The sequence below is a fragment of the Rhinolophus hipposideros genome (genome assembly GCF_964194185.1).
Source record: "Rhinolophus hipposideros genome assembly, chromosome: 4".
In the NCBI taxonomy this organism is placed as follows: Eukaryota; Metazoa; Chordata; class Mammalia; order Chiroptera; family Rhinolophidae; genus Rhinolophus; species Rhinolophus hipposideros.
Genome location: NC_138050.1, coordinates 79,422,145 through 79,448,441, shown reverse-complemented (window position 1 = coordinate 79,448,441; position 26,297 = coordinate 79,422,145). Strand labels below are relative to the sequence as shown.

At 33.5% G+C, this 26,297-nt stretch overlaps 1 protein-coding gene across 6 annotated transcripts in view; it reads right to left on the bottom strand.

The window, feature by feature from the left end:
- The window catches only part of MYCBP2 (MYC binding protein 2), a 251,054-nt gene that overhangs the window by 129,223 nt on the left and 95,534 nt on the right, over positions 1 to 26,297 (bottom strand). For all 6 annotated transcript variants that reach the window (XM_081045566.1, XM_081045567.1, XM_081045571.1 and 3 more), the window contains 11 exons: positions 25,099 to 25,303; positions 24,268 to 24,421; positions 17,288 to 17,460; positions 16,063 to 16,188; positions 15,850 to 15,977; positions 11,218 to 11,309; positions 8,155 to 8,289; positions 6,416 to 6,499; positions 5,124 to 5,220; positions 2,509 to 2,701; positions 1,747 to 2,021 (listed from right to left, as the gene is read on the bottom strand). In XM_081045566.1, the coding sequence (XP_080901692.1) occupies positions 1,747 to 2,021; positions 2,509 to 2,701; positions 5,124 to 5,220; positions 6,416 to 6,499; positions 8,155 to 8,289; positions 11,218 to 11,309; positions 15,850 to 15,977; positions 16,063 to 16,188; positions 17,288 to 17,460; positions 24,268 to 24,421; positions 25,099 to 25,303 (1,662 nt within the window). The remainder of the gene's footprint in view (positions 1 to 1,746; positions 2,022 to 2,508; positions 2,702 to 5,123; positions 5,221 to 6,415; positions 6,500 to 8,154; positions 8,290 to 11,217; positions 11,310 to 15,849; positions 15,978 to 16,062; positions 16,189 to 17,287; positions 17,461 to 24,267; positions 24,422 to 25,098; positions 25,304 to 26,297) is intronic.

Sequence of the window (26,297 nt, the reverse complement as noted above, 5' to 3'; positions counted from 1 at the left end):
AATAAACTCCACTTGGTATGATACATTTTTTTTTTATATTGCTGGATTTGATTTGACAAATACTATCAAGAATGTCTGCATCTATGTTTATGGGTAATATTGGTTTATAATAATTTTTTCTTTTAATATCCTTTTCGGGTTTTAGTATCAAGACAAAGCTAACTTGGTAAAGTTGGGAAATGTTGCCTCCTATATTTTCTGAGTTTGAAAAAGACTGATATTAATTCTCTCTTACATATTTAATAGAATTATCCAATGACAATATCTGCAAGTGGTTTGCTTTGTGGCAAACGTTTTGATAATAAATTCAATTATTTAAAGGATATGAAGCAATTCACATTTTTCTATTTCTTGTGCAAGTTTTGATTAAGTTGTATTTTTAAAGAAATTTGTCTACTTTACCCAGTTATAATTTATTGGTATAAACTTGTTCATACTATTCCTTTATTATCATTTTAATATCTAGTGGATCTATACTGATATACCCTATTTCATCTCGATAATGGTATGTTGTTTTTTCTCTCTCTTGTCTCTCAATCAGACTTTCTAGACTTTTTAAGTTTTATTTTCACTTTGTTAATTTTCTCTATTTTCTATTTCACTGATTTCTGTTCTTTTATTATTTCCTTCCTTTATTTCTGTTACTTTCTTTTTTCATTGGGTTTGATTTGCTCTTCTTTCTGGCACCTTAATATAGAAACTTAGATAACTGATTTTAAACCTTTGCTAGTATAAGCATTTAAAAGTATACTTTTCCTCTCTAAGTAATGCTTTAGCTACTTCTCATAAATTTTCATATATTACATTTTTATCTTTCAGTGTGAAACACTTTCTAATTTCCTTTGAATTTCTTCTTGATTCACTGGTTACTTAGAAGTATTGCCCATTTTCCAAATATTTGGTGCTTTTCTTGATACACTTTGCTTTTCATTTCTAATTTCATTCTACTGTGTTCTGAAAACACTTTTAAGATTTTAATCTTGTGAAATTTACTAATACTTAATTTTATGGCCTAGCATATGATCTAGGATTTGTCTTTGTGAATATTTTATGTATACTTGGAAAGAAAATTGCATATTCTGTTTTATAAATGCCAATTAGGCCACGGTGGTTGATAGTGTTCAAATCTCTGTATGCCTACTGATTTTCTTGTCTAGTTGTTCTATTAATTACTGAAAGAGAAGCACTGAAGTCTCCAACTATCAATGTGAATTCGTCTCTCTCTCCCTTTAGTTCTGTTAGTATTTTGCCTCAGGTATTTTGAAACTGTGATTTGGGGTATACACATTTATGACGGTTGTGATTTCCACCTGAAGGAATGAATGACGTTAGCATGCAAGTTCCCTCCCAGCTCTCTCTCCTGACTGTTCTTCAAAAATGGGGTGTGGGGCTGCCCTTCTAGTGCTGTGTCCTTGACATATACTCACTCACTATTGTTTTTTTCCTCTGTTACACACACACACACACACACACACACACACACACACACATACACACACACTCCCTCATAGGTTCAAAGAATGAATCAGCAGCTGCACATTGTGCCTGCCCATTTTATAACTGAAAAATGATCAAGCAAACAGAAAATTTTTTTTGAATTTTGATTTTTAAGTCACATATACCAACACTGATTTCCTGATTTACCTTTTATAAAAGTTAGAAAGATTAAGGCAAACGTAATTTATTTTCTTGAAGAGTATTAAGTAATATATCATTTTCAGCTAACATTTTACACACTTAAATTACCTGATCCAAACAATTCAGCAGATCACAAAGGCAAGCCCACTGTAAGGCAGGAGTTGGGTAGAAAGAATGAAAACAGGCAGTAAAGGTATTATGACACTCCTGAAGAACAGCTTCTAGGAGACTCAAAGGTTGACTGAGATATCCTTGAGGATCATTATCCAACTTCACCATGCAGTGGTCAACTCCTTCTGATAAAATTTTTCTTAACAAAGTTCTAGTTTTTCCAATGCATTCTGCTAATTTGCTAGTTTCTTCTACAATTGCTTTTCCTGTAGCTTTGAGGGAACAAAGCATGTTAAATAGAATAATAAATATATATGAAAACATTCAATATAATTCAAATGATTTCCTATGTAGCTAAAAATCACAAGTACTCATAACTTAGAAAAGAAACAATTTAAAGATTAAGTGTGGTCCAAAATTATTTCTTTTTAAAATCTAAATAAAAAAAGAAACAAAACACTGGTTTCAGCATGTAAGTCCCAGTCAGTTGTTCAAAATATTTCCATTTGACAGAATCTATTTAAAACAATACTTTATTAGAGTATTTAATTTTAGCCTAACATAACTTTTTTCTTATTAGTGTGACATGTATTTTATTCTGAATAAGTCAACACATAAGCATCACAGCAAGCTGACCTTCTCCCCTCGTTTAAGAAGCAGGTTAAATAAAGCTGGGGATCTTCAACTCTTGGTTATTCCTATGTAAACCTCAATTCTCAAATATTTTCTCCCAAAAGTCATTCAAAAAATGCATCATACCTGACACTGGGTAAATTTCACAGGTATAGACACGCAGTAACCTCAGACAACAGGTACCCACAAAGCGCAGTCTCTCCAAATCAAGAAGTGTAGCTGTGAACTGGAATCCTTTTAGTCCTCTAAGTTCTTCAACTCCTAAGACTAAGGTGGTCCAGCTCCAGTGAAGAATACTCAACAATGACTCAAAACATTCCTAATCCAGAATATGAAGAAATAGATAACAATTAATTCAAGTGATACCATAAGTTGAATCAAACTGAAAGATGACATTCCACCTCAAAACTTTATCTTGAAATTTTTCACTAACCCAAATAACAGACATTTCATTAGTTCATTCACAAATTAGTGTTACTAGGAGCATCCCGAAGCTTGACAAAAACAGTAAAGTAGTTAGGCATCTATAAAAACAGCATTCTTCAATATTTACCTATTTAAAAATACATTTTTAAGTTTCTCTGCTACCAATCTATCTAGTTTATCATATAAGTAAGGAAAGAAAATGAAAAACACTTATAAATACATGTTTACTTGAAAGGAAGGTTAAATTCTACATTCTCACAGCAGTATTGTGTAAATAAACCAAAACTATTTTAAACATTTGAATAATTTTTAATATAATAAAGTATTTTAGTATTAGGCATTAGCACTAATATCAAAGCACTTATTTTTTATCTACATATGAAACTGTACAATACAAACTAAACTTTTGATAAACAAGCTAATAGAAGATAAAAATTGACTAGAAAAATTGACTAGACTAAAGCATTCTTATTTGGGTTTTTAAAATATCTAAAATATGGGTTTGGGGAGTGAACATCCCCTGTAATTCTAGTTGGTCTGCAGGTTTTACCATGCTTACACGATGACAGATACTACATGAATCGAAAAGCAAATTACTTACTCCCTCATCTCCATCAAATTCCAGTTCTCTGATGTAGCAATACCAAGAATAATAGTTTATAGCTTAACTTTTTAAAGAAATGATTGACTAAGTTTCTGAGATAAAGACTAAAATGACCTAATGACCACAAAATCACTTAGACAAAAATATGAAAATATTATTAAGCATATAAAAAAGAGATCGCTGAAAAAGACACAACAGAGAAAGATACTTATTTGGGTCAAAAGATACCAAACTGATATTAATACAAAAACGATCCAAGGTACCAAGGAGCCAAAATTCTTACAGTCTCTTATTCAAAGCACACTCTCTGTAAACTGCCATAGCTCTTCTGGAAGGCTAGTTTGACATAATATTATATCAAAATTTAAATTTACTTCAGGCAAAATAATCACATAAATACATAAGTAATCAAAAACACATATGTATGAATATAATAGTAAACAAGAAGAAACAAACAGTCCTTTGATAGGAATAGAGTTGAATAAATTAGAATACAGAGGGTCCTCAAATAACGTTGTTTTATTCAACATCATTTCGTTTTAACATCGATGAGATGTATAGGAGCTTAACGCTTGTTAATATCAATCAGCTTATGTAAAACTGGTTTCATTATACGTCGTTTCGCTTAAAGGCACAGAACCTATCAATATTAAGTCAGGGCTTACTGTATACCCATTCTAGAGTATACAATGCAAATATTAGAAAAGACTGAAACAGAGCCAAATGTACAAACATGGAATATAGCCACAGTGCATACTATAAAATTTATAAAAAGGAAGATACAAAACTTTAAGTATGATCAAACATAAACAGGAAGGTTGGATAGTGTGCTGTACAGGCAGACTGATAAGTATGTGGATGTTATAAAAAGCAGTCTAGAAAGATAAACATCAAAATGTAAATATACAGTAATAATAGGGTGATGGGAAAAGAACTTTAATGTATTATTAGTATAGCTTTATCCCTACTCTATCCTACTCCCACTAGGGACGTAATTCTGTGGTTTAAAAAATGAATAAAAAAGAAAAAAAGCATTTCCCTTCACATTTAACCAACACAACAGGCTGCCAGCTATTAATACATTAATAAATCACATTCATATAGTGCCTCACAATTTAAAAAGAATTTTTGTATCCCTTATCTAATTAAAATTCATGACATTATGATGTACTTTATTTATGTATTAAGAATCCTCAACTAACAAATGAAAGAGCAAGACTTCCTGAGCAGACATACCATGATATTTCAATTACATCCTGTTGATTTTCCATTCTACATTGGTAACCCCAATAGCATCATGTATCTTAAACGTAGAATAGTGATAGTCAAGTAGTTCAATAAAGTCCCTAGTCAGATATGCGACTCCTCTGTTTAATTCCTCAAGCATTCAAGTAACACTTTTTGGTCAACAACACCCTTCACTTTTCCTTCTCTTTCTAACTCCTTCAGTACATGTATTCCTACATGATTTATTAGAAAATGCACCAATTATTTTAGAAATAGTAAGGCATGTAAAAATCTGTCACAATCTCTATTTTCCTATTATTTAAAGTGCAAATTCTTTGGTCTGGGATGCCAATGTTAATACAAAAACAAATCTGAGTTCATAAAGCTATGCTTTGATAAAATCGTGGAATAGTGGCTGAACACTAAACATGAAAATGAAACTGAGCACTGCAGAGAAAAGGGGTCATTTTAAAAAATGGCTTACCACTGAGACAGTTCTTGCAAAAGATCTCTTTAAAATGTGTACAGGTTCACTGGTTTGCTGTTTGCCTTTTGAAGCACTGCCATCACTGGTTGGAAGTCTGAGGGTAGCAGACACACATAATTTATGTTAGAAAGCCCAATAACATTTTTCTTTTCAAAATATTTTTGCCAAACATTTTGCAATAGTGAAATAATTAAATTATATATTTAAATATTTCCATTAGGTAAAATGCCAACACTGGACTTTTTAGAAACATTTTGCAATACTAAGCAAAATTTTTAGCATGTGAGCATTTTATTTTTTAAATCCCAACTTTGTCTAAGACTGGGTAGTAGAGAATCTCTTCTCTTACTAGAGAACATATGTAGCTTGTTCTCTAGTAATGCTACTATCAAATTCCATTTAAAAGTTATTCAACAAGTGTACCCAGGAGTAGTCTAAGCAACTTGTTATGTTCATAATGCTATATATTACAAATACTAACTATAATAGAGAGCACAGAAACAAACAAAAATCCCTTCTTGGGAAAAGTAAAGTTTATATTAAGATTCTTAAAGCGATTACAAGAAAGGAAGATACAGGAGACAGAGAATCAATTCTAGAGGTATTTCCCTTGATTTTTACTACTTAAAGAGTAACATTTTTTAATGAGGGTTTATATCTATTTGCATACTTTATTTTAAAAATTACTGCAGTGATCTCCTAGTAGATGGACACACATATAAAGCATATGCTTCCATGTGTCTCAATTACCATATAGTAATTAAAATTCTTAAATAATGGTTAAAATATATTATCACATAAACAAGTTATTATTTGATATTTCAATTAAAGGTGGAAATTTTTCAGCAGTGAGGGATTTTCCAACTCATTCCATCACAAGGTAAGATGAACAAGAAACACAGGACTGCAGCAAATCAATCAGGCCTACATCTAAAGTCTCAATCTAACACCATGATTTCATTTCTCTAAGACAAATTTTATTAGTTTATAACATTCTGAAATTGGTAAAAAAAAATCAATAGAGCGATTAACAATGTAAGTCATTAAAATATTGTTATTGGCATAATACAGATAATCTGAATCATGAGATAAAGTTTAAAATTAAGCTTGATGTAGAAAATACACAAAACATTAAATTTGTTTGATAAATGTAGCCATATATATATTAGTATAACTTCCTGAATGCTTCAAATAAATTCTTCCTTTTTATATCATATATTTTATAGTGATCTTAGTTCATTACAGCAAAAGAATAAACCTCATTAATTAATTATAAATATGCTAAATACCTGTATAATAATTGAGGTATCTGACCAGCATTTACATCTGTGCCATTATTTGATTTCTTTGAACTCTTAAATTGGAAAACAACCCTAAGAAAGAGGGGAAAAAATAACAATAATACCAAAATCAACATATTTCAGGATTCATCGAAGGAAATAAGTAATTTAACAATCACGTTTTCAAATCTTATCTTAATGAACTGAGAGTCACTCTTTAAGGAAAACAATACAAGTAAAAAGATACTATTCTAATTTTAGTCTAGCTCTGAATGGCTTAAACAGTAAAATGAAGGCACTGAACTTGATCAGGAACCACTGGGGGAGTAGTTGTCCTATCCTCTCCTTAGCCCCTTTTGCTCAACTTTAATCAGAGCAATAAGATTTTAACAGAATATGTCAACTTACAGTTTAAAATCTACTCAACTAGATACACTATAAGAAGCTTTAGCTTTCAAATGCTAATATAGTCCAAGGTTGAATAAACTATATATGAGAATCATACAGTCCATGACGGAAGCAGTCTCCACAGTTCCAGCATACAGCCTTGCAGTAAATTAAAAAGGAGACATACAACAACAAACTTAATTTTTCTACAGCATTCTACTTGAACATTCAGTAACATGGAATTCACTTCATAAATTAATCTGTCCTTTTTTTGGTCAGCTCTGTTATGAGCTGAAAAAACTACCTGAAATATACTATTATATAACTTCTGCCCATTTCAAATCATTTCTGCTCAAGAATAATACAAAATAAATTGAATTTCTCTTATAAACAATGGTGCTTTCAAACATGTGAATCAAAGTACAGAGTATAAAGAAGGTTAGTCTTAGAGTCAAGAGACTCCAGGACTAGATTTGATTCTGCCAAATGTACGAAACCATATGACTCGAAGCAACTCATTTCAACTTTTGTCTCTCAATTCCTGAGTGTAAAATGGCACTGACAACTGCTACACAAAGTTGTTGAGGGCATCAAATGAGATAATATATATGAAAGTGTTTCATAAACTGAAAAGCACTCTATACATGAACTTTAAACAGTAAATTTCCCCTGACAATGTTACTAAAACTGTACCATTTCGTATCGCCGAAGCTTTGCAATTTATCAACTGTTTTCATAAGCATTATCAAATTTTATAGAAAGTATATATATTAATATTTCGTTTTTATTGTTCCCAAATCTGAATTATCCTTGTCACTTTCCTCCATATGATTTCTAATTTAGTAATAAGCTTTTAAACAATTAACACCCAGAAATGCACACAAACACCATCTGACAAGAACAAAGAATTGCCATCTCAGTATCTCCCTTTTCTGTCTAGACGTCACCTTCACATGAGATTATGGATTTAATTCTTACTGTGTTTCCCCGAAAATAAGACCTAGCCGGACAATCAGCTCTAATGCGTCTTTTGGAGCAAAAATTAATATTAGACCTGGTCTTATTTTACTATAATGTAAGACAGGGTCTAATATAAGACAGTATAATATAATACAATATAATATACTGAGTCTTATATAATATGATATGACATGATATAATATAACATAATGTAATATATTAATTTTTGCTCCAAAAGACGCATTAGAGCTGATTGTCCGGCTAGGTCTTATTTTCGGAGAAACATGGTAGCAATCATATTATGCTCTAGCCTTACCGAGATTTTTATCCTACTGGAAGACCTCTGAGCTTTCTCAACAATATCTCACTAACAAAGATTGTTTAAGTGTTAAGTCGCTTACCCATCATCTGTGGTAATAGAAGCTTGTCCATGAGATCCACAGTCACTGCTGGGTCCTGACACTCGAGCCCATGCTACGTACCACCATCCAGCTTGCAAGAGAACTGGTTCATCAAACATCATTGCATATTTTTCTCTGAGAGAAAATTTAGTGGGTCAAAGACAATGCCTTTGCACTTCCCTGTTACATACATTTATTTTAAAAAAATCCTTTATAGGGAACGCTAGTGCACTGTTGGTGGGACTGCAGATTAGTGCAGCCACTATGGAAAACAGTATGGAGGTATCTCAGGAATCTGAAAATGGAACTACCCTATGATCCAGTAATTCCACTCCTAGGCATCTACCCGGAGAAATCCAAAACTCCAATTCAAAAATCTGTATGCACTCCTATGTTTATTGCAGCACTTTACACAATAGCCAAGATATGGAAACAACCAAAATGCCCATCGGTAGATGACTGGATTAAGAAGCTGTGGTACATTTATACAATGGAGTATTACGCAGCCATAAAGAAGAAAGAAATCTTATCATTTGCAGCAACATGGATGGATCTAGAGAACATTATGTTAAGTGAAATAAGTCAGAAAGAGAAAGACAAGTACCATATGATCTCACTTATATATGGAATCTAAAGAAAAGACTATGTGAATGAACTAATCAGAGTCAGTTTTGGGGACGCAGAGAAAAAACCGAGAGTGGTTAGATGGGTGTGTGGGAGGGGGTTGGGGATAAGGGGAAAGGTGAAGGGATTTGGAAGCAGCTGGTAACCACAAGATGGCCTCAGGGTTTTTCTTTTGAAAATTAATTTGGGGAAGGTATTCTATAAGGTTGTAAAGATTTTGTTGGGTATCCGATGGACATGCGTCCTATTTGGGAGACCACCTCAGGGATACTGTGGATACCTGATCATGGCATTGTACATCAGAAGCTAAACATTAATGAATGCCAACTATAATTTTATATATATAATGTGATGGTTCAGTGTGAGGTCGGAGGGATAGTGGATGGGGGGAGGGGGGTTCACAGTATGAGGGATATAAATGATGAACGTCTAAGTATTACCTTGTTTTGTACACCTGAAACTAATAAATAAATTAATTAATAAAAAAAAAAAAAAAAAATCCTTTATAAACAAAACATGAAATTTATTGTAAGATTCTTATCAAATATTAAAAACACTCTATTTTAAAAAGTCCAGACAAGTACACAAATAATAGTTACTTCCGTTACGGTAATGGCATTCATTGCATTTCTTTCCCCTCCATCCTGAATTACAAAACTTGCTTAAATGTTATAAAACTCTCATATTAAAATATGACCAAAAAATTTAAAATTGTTGTAAAAAAAATGCTAGTTTTGTTGGAAAATGAAATTTTGAATTTTAGTTTTAAAGTTCATTTATGTAACTAAGTTTTTGAGAGGCAGCATGTGAAGAAAATGGCTCTGGAGTGAGATGGCCTGGGTTGGAGGCCCAGCTTTGTGACTTGCTAGTTGCCTGATCTTGGGCAAGTTATTACCTCCTCTCTGTAACTGTTTCTTCATCTGAAAATCAGGTGAAAATAATGTCTAGCTCATAGGGTTCTGAGGATTGAGGCAATTCAGGAAGTGTTTGGAACTGCGTCTGTCACACAGTAACTACACACACAAAAAATTACTGAATTAGGAAAAGAGAAAAGGAATGTATATAAATAAGGCATACACAAGTTGCAAAGTTCTAGGTAACAGATGGGAAAAAATGTGTATTGGTTGTAGCGGGGATAGAGAAAAAAATAAAGGATATTTGAGGAAGTGGAAGAATTTCATGAAGGATTTGCAAAGTTATGAAAGTACAGAGCAGGGTCTGAAAATGGCAAGGTGTCCAGTTAGGTTAAAGCATTAAACAGACATACAAAGAGTACTAGGTAGAAAGTTAAAAAAAAATGCTAAGAAAGATTTTGGAAGTCCTTTAATGCTAGCCTTAGGATTCTGGGCTTTGTTCGTAGGCAAATGAAGAAAATCTAGATGATTCTCTACACATGAAACCATACATTATATTTCTGACTCATAATCATATGCTCAAAAATAAATGCTAAATGACAATGGCATCTTAAGGCTTTGTTAAAAATTAGTCAATCAACTTTCCTGAAACTTCTCTAATCTTCATTTGTATATAACATAAAAAAAATTACTAAAAAAGTATCTCCTGATATTGGTTAATACCTAAAGTGAAGAAATAGTCAACATTTTCTTTAGGTTTACTATTTCATTCTCAAAGTAGTTATCTGTTAAAAGCAAACTTAGTACCTTACTACCGTTTTCAAAAAATATATATTTTCACTAATGAAAAGCTTGTGCATACCACACAAGGTTTCCTTAACATAGTTCTCATTGAAAAGTACAGTGTACTATTATTATTATTAAGCTCAATTTCTTTTTTCTCATCATATTTTCCGATTCAAATCACTAACTTGTCATAACACAGTCATAACTGTGTTATGACAAGTTATGAGGTAATTCTTAGGATTATACAGAGAGAACTGATAAAATCTATATCTCTTCTTACTCAATGCACCTTTATAAATAAACATTCTAATTCCGATAACCTCCTAAGAGGTGTCAGTAAAGCTGGCCACTTCCCCAAGTGTGTTATCATCAAGCATATGCCAAAGGCATGGTGTTAGAGTATACATGTGATCTGAATCATGGCCACTATGACTATGTGACACTATATATACATAATGCTACAGGTAGTAAATGATTGACTCCCATCCCTAAAACACAAGCATATTAGGTGTTTTCTAAGTGATGCATAAAAATAAAGTAGTGCAAAATATATGTATACAGTATTTCCCACTTATCTTCATTATAGAAATAGGCAATTTATCTTGTGGAATACAAATATGAAAGATATTAGTTTTAATGCAGCATTGTTGAAAGCAACACATTACATATATAATTTAACTTGTCAAGTGTCTGATCACAGCAGATTTAAAACTTCCTTTTTAAGTTATATTATTGTTTTATAATGACTTTTTCACATTAAGTACATAGAAATTACACTGAATAACGAAGAAATCTTTACCTAGCAGCACAGTCATAAGCCAACACGTCAGTCTCTGCAAGTAGGTCTCCATCAGTTTCATGGTCTCCTCCATCAGGACCCAACTCAAACAGCTGGGGAAAGGAGAAAAACACATTGTGCCCAACTGTTCAGTCATTAAAGTCTACTGAATAATGTGTTCATGATTTAGTGTGTATCCATACAAGTAAAAAAAAAAAAAATGAATAAGAGCACCTGCTTTTTAAATGTTAAGTAAAATATGCAAACATTTAAATCAAGAAACGTATATAATGTCTTATGGTCTATATTGTCAGTTTTCCTTCCTTATATATTCATCTGTTTATATCAAGTGCTCCAAATAGCTTTGTACCAAATGTAAACATCGGAAGAAGGTGAGAGAACTCAACCAAAGCGTTTATCTAAATGAGGTAGAATCTTGCTTCAACACTTACTAGTTGTGAGATGCTAGGGCCCCCCATTTCCATAAAAAGGAGATGGATACTAACAGTGCCTGTTTCATAGCAATTGTGAGAATTAAATGAAATATTACTTGTGAAACACATGAAAAATACCCAGCAAAAATAAAACCTACAAAAATGTTAGCTATGGAGAAAAAGAGGAATAACAGAAGATAAGGATGCTTAAAAAAAAAAAGTAACAAAAAATAGTTCAAAATAGCATGGGAGTGAACACACAATGTGATGTATATAGACGATGCATTACAGAATTGTACACCTGAAATCTATGTAATTTTACTAACAATTGTCACCCAAATAAACTTTAATTAAAAAAAATAGTGTGGCATGGGAAAGGAGAGATGAAGAGTGTGGGGGGAAAAGGAGACAGTCTGGGTAAAGAAAAAAAGAGAAGATAACAAAAAAAGTTTATAAAACTAAGTGAAAATAAACGAAAAATTAGGAGGATGAGGTCTTTTTTAAAAAATGGATTAATACATGTAAAAAGAAACCCTTATTTCTCTGGAGAATTATAGCAGGCGAACTATTTTTAAAAAAGGCAGATAAAATACTAAGAAGGAAGAGAAGGGGGCATCAAATTTTATTGGACTATTATTGTGCCATATGTCTCAATTTTTGAGACATACATGCTAATGATTTGAAATCCATCACCGGCTCAGAACTTAGTTTCTAGTCACTGGATTCTCCGAGCAGCTCAATCTCACTAGCTTTAAAGTGACTCATCTTTCCCTCCTCCTGCCTGCCCTGTTTTGACTAATATTAGGCACTATCACTCACCTAGTCATTCAGATAAAAGATCTGGAAAAACCATTTTTCCCATCTCTTTCTGCCATCACTATATCCTATTGCTAGAACCAAAGCTTATCAATTCATCCATATTCACTGTTACTAGCTGGAATAGTTCAATAACAACTAATCAGTCTTCCTGTCTCCATCCTCCCCTTGCTCTAACCCATATTCCACAAAGTTGAAAGTCTTTTGCTTTTCATGTTTTAAAATGAGTATGTGATTAGAATACTTTCTTAAGCTAAAGTTATTCTGTAGTTTCTCATTTCCCTTTTTGCAGCATGATATAAAGGTCCTTAATGATTTGCTCCTAAGATGGCTCCCCTGGTTATGTTCCACAAATAATTTTGAACACATATTGTATGCCAAGCACAGTTCTAAGAACTGAGCATGCAGGGGTGAATGATGAAGACCAAAAAAAAGGGGGCTATTAGGAGTAAGTTTGTGATAAGGGAGAGGACTTATAGTTTAAATAGGCTCACCAGTGAGTTAAGACCTGAAAATGATGAGGAAGTGAACCTTCGGAACCAAGCAGGTACTGAAATGAATTGTAGTTAAGGCAATAGCAAGTGCAAAGGTCCTGAGGTTTGACGACGCCTGGCATGTTTGAGGAGCAAGAACAGGACAAAGTGGCTGAGTTCAAGTGAAGCAACTTGTACAACACAAGGGCAGAGTGGTGATGGCAGTTCTGATGGTGTTCTTTACAAAAGCTCTTGCAAAGTCTTTGGCTTTTATTCTAATATATGAAGACACTGTAGGAATCTGAACAGAGGAGTGGCATACTCTGGTGTATATTTTAGGAGATTTACTCTGCTGTACTGAGAATAGATTGATGGGACCAAGTATAGAAGCAGGATACAAACTGGGAATCTACTGTAATAATCCAGGTGAGAATGGCTGTGGTTTGGACCAACTTGACACTAGTAGCAAATTTTAGAAGTGGTTACATCCTGGATTTGTTTTCAAAGTGCACCCAACAATATTTGCTGCTAAAGTGGATGTGGGGTATGAAAGAAAAAGTCAAGATGACTCCAAGATTTGGGGCCTGAGCAATTGGAAGAATGAAGTTAACTCTATTCCAAGTCAGTTAACTGGGTTGTGGAAGAACAGAACAGCAGTTTTAGAGAGATCATCAGAAAGCTATTTTTGAATGTGCTGTATCTGAAGGGTTTATTAGCTATCCAAGTGGAGATGCAGAGTAGATAATTGTATATGTGACTTTGAAGGTCTCTAAGTTTGAGAGTGACCAGAGAAAAAAGCTCAACGGGATGAAATCCTGTTGAATGGTTAAAAAGGATGAGGGCTGAGACTTGGCCACTGACTAGCAATAAAGAAGTCATTGATATCCTTGACAAGAGCCATTTCAGTGGAATGTTGGGGCAAAAACCTGAGTAGAGTAGGTTCAAGAAGGAACAGGAAGAGAGAGAATGGAGACAGAAAGTATGGAAAGTTATGACAATGCACAGAGACCAAGCGAGGTGACTAGTCTAAGACAAGTGCTTTGCCTAGGGTAGTGACGAAAGAGTCCCTTTAGGTAGAAGAAAATGATAAAGGAGGCCCTGTCAAGAAAGACAGCTAGGTCTCTGGCTTTTGTAACAAGCATATGGTGGGCGGTACTATTCAAAGGAGGAATCACTGGAAGACGGCCAGGTCCTGGGGTAAGAGCATGAATTCAGTTGTGATATAAAGACTGACAACTGGTATGACTTTAAAACATTTACACGGAAATGGTTCAAAGAAAAAGTCTGAGCTGGAGATATAAATTTAGGCATAATGGAATGCTGAAACTTTGGACTTAAAAGAGAATGCCTAGGAGAAAATAGAGAGCGAAGAAGGAAGCCTAGAGCTCATCCTAGAAGAATTCCAACACTGAATGGCCAGGGCAGAAGAAAACAAATCTACAAAGAAAAGAGAGAAACAACCAGAAATACGAAAACAAAACAAAACAAAAAATAAAGAAGAGGCTTACTACTAGAAATAAAATGCATACCTTAATGAGTTGAAGAAAGAAAAACAAAGACACCTGTTGAATAACTAAATAGAATGATAAAATCCCTTCAAGGGAACGAGAAGAGTAAAGCAGAATTTAAGACTTAAAAAAGAAAAATAGGGCCAATATGAGAACAACATCTAAGGAAGGCCTTTATAATTCTCTATCACAACTACTGGAGATAAGGCCCATTATGATGTTCAATATTATAAAACAGAAACCTCTCGGGGCCAGGAACAAAATTATTCTCCTGACGAGCTTAGATATTGCCAACCAGAACTGCACAAATCACTGAGTTTGCTTCTCTATCTTGACTTTGAATCAAAACATCCTAAAATAACCATTTCAGAGCAAGTGCTCTGCGGTGAGCCAAAACTAAAATTACTATTTTTCTTAACTACAACATACATACATTACAGGTGTCCTTTATTATTCCACCCCTACTCTCTATGTAACTCCATGGACTTTAATTTTTTACTTTCTTCATTTCTATGTTCTCTCTATTCTCTCTATTCTCTGAACTTTTGTAGCACATGTAATCTAATTGTAACCAAAATAAGCAAACATTTTTTACGCTTGTCAGTCTGGTTGAGCCTCTATGAGTAGTGTCCTCAGAATCCCTAACTGTAAGGGAGTTTCACATACTAATGTAATTTTCAGATATTACTGAAAGAACTAAGAAAATACTTCCTGAACAGAGAGCATTTAGTTGAGGATACTTTATGAAGCCTGCTATTAAAATTAAGGCACCAACTATAGTTTTCCGTTCTACTTTAAGAGCAAAATCAGACAATTTGAGGAGGAGAACATTCAAGCTATTAGTAAATTTTCAATGGATAAACATAACCTTCACTGAGAATAATTGTTGGCCCTTGCTGAGATGACTCGGTACAGTAAACTTACGACTTTTGATTATTTTCAGCTTGTCTACCAAATGGAATCCATCCCCTACATTCTATCTCTCACTTCATCCCTGGTCCCCACTTCTGGGATGATCATGTCTGTTTGCACAGTATTTGGTATTTAAAATGCTAAAATCTTTAAAAGCTGCATTAAAATGTCCCTCCGTCAAAACAGTGTGCCTCCTACATTTTTAGGCTACAAGCAACTAGACACATAACAAGATACTGCTGTTCCTAGGCCACTAGGAGTTCAGCACAAAGGACTGAGATCAACTGAAAAAGTCTCTCAGTCAAAAATTATTGAAAAATTATTTTCTATTCATTTGCACCCTTCATACTTAACTTTGAGTTTTCAATGAGTTAGTGACAGTATTATTGCATTTATTAGATTTTAGCAATGTTTCCTCGTCCTGTTTGAAAGCAAGCATTATATAAAATAAACTAAGTCAAAACCAACATTTTCAAACAAAAAGGGCAACAGTGTCACAGAGCTGCTTACCTTAATTTTAGCAGTATATTCTCCTCTACCTCCAAACAGACCAAGACCACCAAGTAAAATATCAGTGTCAGCACTAAAACGTATAGCTTCTACTGAATGAGCAGAGTAGCCCCAGCCCCCTCCATGACCTTTAAAAAAAAAAAAAGGTAATTTATGTTTTAAAATATTCATTTCAGTTAGAAGACAGTATTTCCTAAATATAAGCATACATACTTTCAAACCTATTCACCACACTATAATCTTCTTTGGAATAAACCTTCATTACTGCTTGAGTCTCTTCCTCTGTATTTGCAACACCCATTTTTAAATCCTGCATAGTTGCCAAAGTATCAAGACAACCTGAAAACAAACAAACAAGAACTCAATTCCTTGACATTAAAATTTCCCCTAATATTGACGACATGGGATGCTGTAGGGATTAATAAAGAGTGTCCTCAACACAAATGTATTCTGAGCTTGAAACGTTTCATGGACACATACAACCAATAAACACTTTCCTCTGTCTGGGAATTTATCTGGGTATTTATCATATTGAAACATATACTATATGACAATATTTTTCACAAAACTGTATCTCTGAAGAGTTGGAATCACTTAATCTTTGAGTCCCTACAAAGTTCTTCCTTTTACGAAACTCCCTGAATAGTTTAGTTTGATTCTTAAAGTACTATTTGAGGAAGACGCAATAGCCTAAGACAACTTTAATCAATGCTAGTTCTGGATGTTTACAATGGTTACCAGATAAAATTTGTGAAAAAAGAAGCACTAATTATAGTTATGATCTAGTAATTATGCTTAGGAATATGATTTCATAATTAGAAATTATACATAAACATAATTGAATCATTTTAAGGATAATTTTTTAAAGCAATAAGTAGTTATGTGAATTAGTATAAAATTTCCAGCAACATAGATACTGAAAAAATGCCATATATCAAATTAATTAAATAGAAGTGAAGTTGATATGCTGTGGAAAACTGTGTCATGTAAAAAGAGAGATAATTAATATGTATAAATATATATAGTATATATAATATATATTTATATATTAATATGTATAAAATTCATACAATATTTTACAGAATTTATTTTAAAATGACATACATAAATTAAATGTATAATTATACATTTGAATATTCAATTTACATCTCTAAACTTTATATAGTAAAGTTAAGCAAAAATGTGATTTTTTTAAAAGATCTACCTATTAGGAAAATTATATTCAGGGCATATATGAATGTTTCAGTGTTGGTTTAAGTCTGATGTATTATTTTCTGTAGGATAAATCTCTTAAGAGTTTAACTTATTTTGCACCTAGCATATTATTGTTTAACAAACATGACAGAATAATATTAGATCTAAATAGTCTTAAGAGAATATTTAGCACACATTTATGAAAATTAGCTAGAATTATGTAATCATCAAATAACAACACTACCTAGAATGTGCAAAGCTGCATGAGATCGGGTGGTGAGAGCCCTTGATCCTGTTGGTAATGCAAGTTCAGGACTTAGAATGCTGCATCTGGACTGCATGTCTGTTGCAGAAGGAAGTCTGGCATCAGCAACTACTGCATTGTAACACCACAGTTCTCTAGTATTTGGTCGAAACCTTTCAAGGAAGAGAGTAATGACAGCACCTGAACATGCAGTTTCATTAAAAATAATTTCAATACAGCCAGCTTAAACAGGACAAAATGTAGCGCATTATTTTCCATGTCTGAACTAACCATATGAATAATTTATGTCAGTTATAAGTATAATAATTTAAACAAAATAGTAATATAGATCATAATACATTTAACAATCTCATGTATACATAGAGATATGAAGATTCTGTATAACAACAACTCCATTTATAAAGTTTAAAGACAAAGGACAGGTCCAAAGAAAATATGTGAAACATACATATGAATCAAAACAACAATATCCACAATGTATAAGAGCTCTTACAAGCCAATAAAAGAAAATCAATCCAATACTAAAAGTGGGCAAAAGACACGGAATGCTGAGACACGGAATGCTGATCTTAGCAAGGAAGCACAAATAGAATGTATACTGACGTTCAGCCTGACAAACAGTAAAGCTTCAATAACACTATAAGGAACCCACAATGCCCTCCTGCCATAATCTCATTCCTTTTATCTCTTTCATAACAAGATTCTCGAAAAGCTGTTTCCACTTCTTTACCTCTTTTATTCTTTGAATTTTTTTTGGAAAAGTTACATTTGAGAATATTAAGTACACACAAAAGAATAGTTAACAAAATATTTTCAAAACAAGGTATGGAAAATAAAGACACAATATGCACTAGTAAAAAGAATGTTACCATTATCTTTTAAGTATCCTCTGTGTCTCTTCCTACTCAATTTTTTCCTTTTTTTTTTCAAAAGTCACAATTATCTTGAATTTTAAAAACTATTACTCTTTGGCTTTCTTTATGATTTTTCACGTTTGTACCAAAATAGTATATTACTTAAGTTTCATGTTTTTAATTGTATGTGGACAGGATACACACTTTATGTATTCTTCCATGCCTTGCTTTCTTCAAACAACAGAATATTCTTAAAATGCATTTTATACTGTGGCATGTGGCTGGAAGTTAATTCATTCTCATTTGCAGAGTATTAGCTCATGTGAAATTATCACAACTATTTGTCCATTCTTTTATTGATAGCAAAACATATGAAAACCACTCAATTTTCCATTATAAAAAATGCTGCTGTAGATGATTTTATACAAAGCTCCTAACTCATAAGTATATGGGAAGGAAGAGAAAGTCCTCATTTTCACAGCCACCATGTCTATAGAGAACATTGGTCCAATTGAAAATTGATTCATGTAAGATGTAGCTGGCATCTCAGATTAGGTTAGAAAGGATGACCTTCTCAATCAATGGAGTCTGATGATCCAAATTCACTAAATACAAAAGCATTTAAATCTAGCAATCCTATTTCTGGGTTTATACCCAAAACAACTGAAAGCAGAATCTCAAAGATATATTTGCACACCCACATTCATAGCAGTATTGCTCATAATAGCCAAGAGGTGGAAGCAACCCAAGCATCCATGGAAGGATGAATGGATGAACAAAATGTAGTAGAAACATACAATAGAATACTATTCAGCTTTCAAAAGGAAGCAATTCCTGTCACAGGCTACAATGGGGATGAACCTTGAGGGTATTACACTGAGTGAAATAAGCTAGTCACAAAAAAACAAATACTGTACTATTCGACTTATATGAGTGGACTAGAGCACCGTGCTCTAACCAACTGAGCTAACTGGCCACCCCCTGAATAAATTATTTAAAGTAGCTGCTATAATTAGCATTAATATTATTGGTTTTGAGAAGTTCTATTAATCTGTTGTTCTTTTGTAGGTGATCATTGTTTTCTCTGTAGTTACTTTTAAGATTTTTCTCTTGGTCTTTAGTATTCTATAATTTTACTACAGTCTTATCTTGATTATAGATAATGAAAATATGTAATTTCTAATATCTGTGACTTCAAATCTCTTTTTGGGTATGGAAAATTCTTAGGCATTATCTCTTCAAATATTGCTTCTTCTCTTTTTTTTCTAATCTCCAATATTTCCTTCTTAGATGTCTACTAGATCTTCTCATTATATTCTTTAAATATCTTAACTTCCATATTTTTATACTGTTATCTTTCTGTGCATTCTGAGTAATTTCTTTACATATATTTTTCCACCTGCTCAAATCTCCCGATCTACCCATGCATTTATTTAAAAAATTATCCTTCATTTATGAGAATTTTCCTTGGTTGTTTTTAAAATATATCTCATCATTTTGAGTCTCATTTTGTCTTGTTTGCTTAGTTTGGAGATTCCTTCTTTATTTTTTAAACATTTCATACATAGTTAATTTACATTCTGTTTCTGACAGCTACAAGATCTAAAATTCATCTTGTTGCCTGTTCTTTGTTGAATTTCACTGACAGTGATATTCCTTATGTGTTTAGCAATCTTAGACTTTGAGCTTTTCTTTCATTTAATCTTTTTCTTTCATTTAATCTTAACTGATTAAAAATCTGTGGGTCTAAATGACAGGAATTTTCTCTAAAGATTATTTACACTTGCCTTCTGCTGGAGATAAAGGGGTATTACCTATCTGATTCCATTTTAGCATCATTCTGAGGGCAGAAGCTTAATCTGAGAGTCCCAAGATCAGTTTCCATCTCCTTACCTTGCAGCTGGCACAGTGCTTGCTTTCCAAATTGCAGTGCTAATAACAGCATTTGCCCTCAGCAAAATCCTGTGCTGATAGTGCTGACTACTAAGTGCTCAAGGGTCACCTCAGGGAGCTTGAGACTTTTACTTTTACACTGCGTTTCTTTGAGGTGGGGGACAGGGGCAGAATTATATCAGTGATATCTTGGTTGAGTACCAAGCAATGTATAAAATATACACTTAAACACAACATAAATAACATAGGGTCCTTCAAAGTGTTTGGTTCACCTTGCCAGAAATGTTAATCCCCATTCACTCTTCAAACCGCACCAATCTAGTTTGTAAATGTAACAGTTTAATGGCATTGTTCTTCTCAAAGGTGCAAATGACTTCTAAGTATCCAAATATAACGGGATTTTTTTTTGTTGCCTATGTAGTCAAGCCCTCAACAGTGTTCACCACCACTGAGCATGCCTTCTCTTCTCCTCCACCCACTCCTGTCCTTGCTTCTTGTCGGCACACCTTCCTGGCTTTTTCTCATACTTCACTGTCTGCTCCTGCTAGTCTCCTAACTAGTTCTTCCTCTCCCATCTATTTTCGAAGGTCTCTGGGCTTGGTCCAGGACTCTCATCTCAACCTAAATTCTCTTCCTAGGTGATCTCATTTCAACACCATAATTTTAGACACACCTATAAACTAAAAATTGTCAACTGTATATCCCTGTTGTTACAAATAGCACTGTTTTATCTTCTATTATGGTAGAATAGTATTCTATTGTGTATATGTACAACACCTTCTTTATCCAATCATCTATCGAAGGACACGTTTGTTGTTTCCATGTCTTGGCCACCGTAAATAAAGCTGCAATGAACATTGGAACACATATATCTTTACGGATAAATACTTTCAGATTTTTTTGATAAATACCGAGAGGGATAGCTGGGTCATATGGTAACTCTAATCTTAATTTTTTGAGGAACCTCCACACTGCTTTCCATAGTAACTGCACCAATCTGCATTCCCACCAACAGTGGGTGAGGTCTGACAATTAAGTTCGCGAACTTGTTGCAACAACGTGGCTAACCTTTTTTGATATCAGAGGGATTATTCATTATGAATTTGTATCAAATGGACATACAGTTAACCAAGTTTACTATTTGGAAATGCTGAAAAGGCTGCATGAAAGTTAGACAACCTGAACTTTTCACCAACAATTCATGGCTCTTGCATCATGACAATGCACCAGCTCACACGGCACTGTCTGTGAGGGAGTTTTTAACCAGTAAACAAATAACTGTATTGGAACACCCTCCCTATTCACCTGATCTGGCCCCCAATGACTTTTTTCTTTACCTGAAGATAAAGGAAATGTTGAAAGGAAGACATATTGATGACATTCAGGACATCAAGGGTAATACGATGACAGCTCTGACGGCCATCCCAGAAAAAGAGTTCCCAAACTGCTTTGAAGGGTGGACAAGTGCTGGCGTCAGTACATAACTTCCCAAGGGGAGTATTTCGAAGGTGACCGTAGTGATATTCAGCAATGTGGTGTGTAAGCACTTTTTCTAGGATGAGTTCGCGAACTTAATTGACCTCGTATATCAAATTTTATGATTCTGTGTTTTGACTCAGCAATTGCACTACTTGAAAGCTATCTTACAGAAATACGCTCACATGGATACTAAACTGTGTGTATATATGTCTGTGTGCACTGTAGCATCGAAGGTAATACCAAAACATTAAACAATCTAAAATGTTCACCAATAGGGAAACAGTTAAGTATATCTTGGTACATCCAGACTACAGAATTCTATACAGTTTTTTAAGTACCAGCCTGGAAAGATTTACAACTTATTGTTTAGTAAAAAAATCTAACTTTTAAAATAAATATATTCTTATTTATATACATATACATATATATATATATATATATATATATATATATATATATATATATATATAAACTACACACTTTTTAAAAGGTATCAAACAATATAAACCAAACTGGACCCTTGTGACCCACAGATTAATAGGAGTTGGTATGGGGAAGAAAAAGATTTGAACAAGGACCACACATTATTTTTCTGTATTTTTGCTTTGTTTTTTCAAAAATAACAACACATACTCATGTGTTATTTGTATAAATTTTGAAGTGGGAAATAAAATTGCTGTTCTTAACATTTATCAACATTTTCTAGATGCTAAGTTTCTAATCATTCAGGAGAAGTCTGCTGTTAAGAATATAAAAGGAGTGCTCGCTTCGGCAGCACATATACTAAAATTGGAAAGAATACAAAAGGAAGCAGAGTCAGGCTGGAAGGAAAGTCAAAGTAAGCTAATACTGAATGTGCAATGTCTACTATAGCTGTAAAATACACGCACCCTCCTGAAAAACACAAAGGACACAAAGCAGCCAGGAGTCAGGATAATGAAATGAAACTCTGATCCTGATTAAAGAAAAACACCTTCCAGCCGTTTCACTGAAACACAAGAGAAGACTGTCCTTCATCTTTTAATCTGTTTTGGAACAAGAGAGTAAACGATCAGGACCTGGCAAGGCATTTGAGATCATGTGTCCCATTGTTAACCACCGTATGTGAAAAGGCACGAATCAACTAACTGGAGACCACTTCTGAATTCTGTCAAGATCCCAGGGAAATGGTTCCAATTATACTGTTAGAATCATAGTTCTACTGGTGTCTCTAATTAGAGAATACATTGCTAATTGAGTGAATGTACCCAGAAACAACTTCCATACTGCCAATGTTTATTTTGTTGATGAAAATTTACTTCATTTAAAAACAAAACACATAAGAATTACAGAAAATAAAACATCAATTTAAACATAGGTCTAAACCAGAGCTTACTCTTTGGTAACTAATTCTCTTGTATATTGACTTCTAATCAGTAAATAATTGAGGACAATTCTATCTCTATACCATTCACCTCTCTATCCCCGCCATCCAATCCCATCATGACCATTCTGATTTTGGTTCTTACTACTACCTGACGTCTTCGTAAGAACTGCTACAAGACGACTCACCTGTAGTCTCCTGTTGTCTAATGTATACTGTATAATGCTGATAGGGAGGCCTGAAAGCACTACTTAACTCAATTATGGCCTCCAGGACTTCTAACAAAATGCCCAAATAAAATAGTAAGCTGGTCTGCAGCTTGGGAAGCACTACAATTCCCTCACTCTGAATGCAGGCCTCAGGGTTGATAGAAAACAGGCCCCTTAAGACTTGGATGGCTGATGGAAATGAAAGCAGGCATAGGCAGAAGGAAAACAGAGAAAAGTATTTTCCCTCTTCTCACCTATACCACACTTCAACCTTTAAACTTATCTGAATGTCTGATTACTAGGCAGGCCAAATAAACAATGCAAGAAGGGAAAGAAACTAAGTCCTATGATGAGTCCCTCTGGTAATGGAGGGGAATACCCCCTGTTATTATTCAACACTAGAAATGCTGAGAACAATTAACTCTTTTCTTTACTCATTTTATATGTAAAGTACCATAATACATTTTAAACAAATACAATTTCTTGAGTCTCTTGTGTACCTGTATCCATCTCTACTTTTTTATAATTTCTAAAGTTTTACTAAACCTGCACATTTCTCTACCAATATGGGAATTTTGTTATGCATATTCCTGAAGGGCTCATTTATCTTATTTATTCTGTATTGTCTTTTGTATACTTCCTTCTACATAGCTGGTAATAATTAGATATTTATGGCAACAAGAAATAGAATAACTTCTTTATAATACAGATAGGATTGCTGATAGACTAAAAATAATTAACAACAGAACTCCTGAAAGTGAAACTGCTAAATATAATGGCAGCAGCCAACACTTCTAATAGCACCTACTGTGTGCCTGGGTCTAAGCTCCCCTTCACAGCGATCTATGAGGTAATACTGTAATTATTTTATAAATGAGCAAAGTGAGGCACACAGAGTTAAAGTAACTTCTCCAAGGGTACGATGAAAGCTAATTGTGGAGGTGGGATAAACCTAGGTAGTCTGGCTCAGCCCACATCCTCTTAACCACTACACTATACAGTAAGAGGCCCTGTGAATGACTATGAGAGAAGTGTAGTTAACAGTTCCACAGGAGAGTTCTCATTTGTAAAGTCTGTCCATACGTAAATTCTGTAAGTACCACCACAAGGACATAATTTGATCAAAATGTATTTACTTATTTTATAAACAGGGAAGCTTACCTCCAAATGACATCATACACAGGATCAAGACACACACCAAATCCTTGCAGATCCTCTTGTTCAGAGTCGTTGAAAGTTTTACAACTCCCATCCACTTTATTTATCAAAAGACATTTAAATGGTGGAGGTTCTGATATAGAAGCAGGTACCAAGCCTTGAGAAAAAATATTTACATATCTTAATGATACATTACCTTTTTATATTCCCCAACTTATAAGGTAAATACTACTTATAAGGCCCAGTGTCATTATTATCTCCATTTTAAAGATGAAGAAACTGAGACTTAAAGAGGTTAAGTAATTAAAAATATTTAAGGAGCAGAATTAGGACTAAAACCTCAAGCTGTCTAAATCCACAACACATGCTATTAATTTCTATGCTATACACTATTAATTTCTATGCTATACCACTCTATTACATAATTAAGGATACCATGGATACAGGTATGGATTGATACTATGGTATTATTGAAACTTAAAAGTTTGATTTATGCAACCTTCCACAAAAATTAATGTCGATCATTTATTAACAAGAACCAATATAGAAAAATTCCTCCTTTCAATTAAGTTTTACCCTACTACAATTTAGCTCATATTTCCATCCCTCTCTAGCTTATAAATAAACACTTTGGTTTCTAGATCTCCCAATTATTCCTTTCTTCCAGCACACAGAATATAAAGAGAGACAATTAGAAGTTTCTTTGAAATTTCTTCAAACAGAAAGAAAACAAAAAACTACAAGATTGTATCTCCTAATAGGGAAAGATGAACCATTTACTATCAATTGAGACAGGATTTTTGGAGGGGACATCTTGTTTGTTTTGGGTATTACCTATTATGTGTTTACTGGCAAAAATTTCTGATGTAGCAAGCACATGAGAATTAATTAGTGCTTCATCGATTCGTAAGAAAGTCTGGTCCCCACTTGCACCTATCCAGGTAGCTTTTCTTCCATATTTTGATCCAATGTTAGGCATGGGAGCTGGTTTTGCATTCCAATATGGCACATCCAGAATTGGTCTACCCAGCTGTCCTTTCTAAAAGATGAAACAAACCATATTAGCAATATTACTGGATAAACAATCTATAATTTCTTATAAAATTACAAAGACAGTAGACAAAAATAGCTCTGTTAGACATTATTCTTCATCAGTTGTTAGTTTTTTAATAAATTAAATTCATGTGAAATTTGTACCAAACATTTTGAAGAAATAAAATTACTTTTATTATTCCCAGGAATTCTTCTCCTAATAAACCACAAAGTACATTATTAAAAAAATAATAACAAAGTTGAAATATATTTCCATGTAAGAAATCTCCCTGAAATACTGTGAATGCCTTCATCTATAATACACTTAAATGAAAAGTATAACAAATACACAAATGTTTAAAAATTAGCATTACAATTGTTCATTTGAAAAGTCACTTTGACATTTCAAGTTGACAGTACAATAGAAAGTTACTACTGAATTCACACAGTCTGAAAATATTTGGGTAAAAGGCCAAAATAATAAACGCAGCAACTGTGAATACAATTAGAAAATTATATATTTTTCACATGATCATGTGTTAGTAAGTTATTTCATTTATGTTGCAAGATAAACAGCAGTCAATAGTAAGGTGTGATGTCTTAAGCAGATAACTGTTAACTCACTTAAAAAGTATGGATGTCTATAGATACCTACTTAGATAAGACTTTAATTGAAAAAGTAATAGAAAGTTTCTATTAAGCTAGTATCAGTAAAAGAATGATGAAGATGGATTGGTAAATATTCATCCATCCCTGGGCATAGGAGCTTTCTCTCTCCCCGAAGTATTCCCCTCCAAAAACCCTCTGGAAGGCAGAAAATCCTGCATCATGGCAACAGGGTTACTACAAGTAATGGGAATGAGAACCATAGGAAAAAACCCAAAGAACAAGAGAGCTTGGAGCGCAGCCAATAGCATGGTTAAGTTCTCACCCAACTACCAGATTTCTAGTGAGTTCTATCTATTACTTCATCAACACCACAGCAAGAAAATAGCCACAAA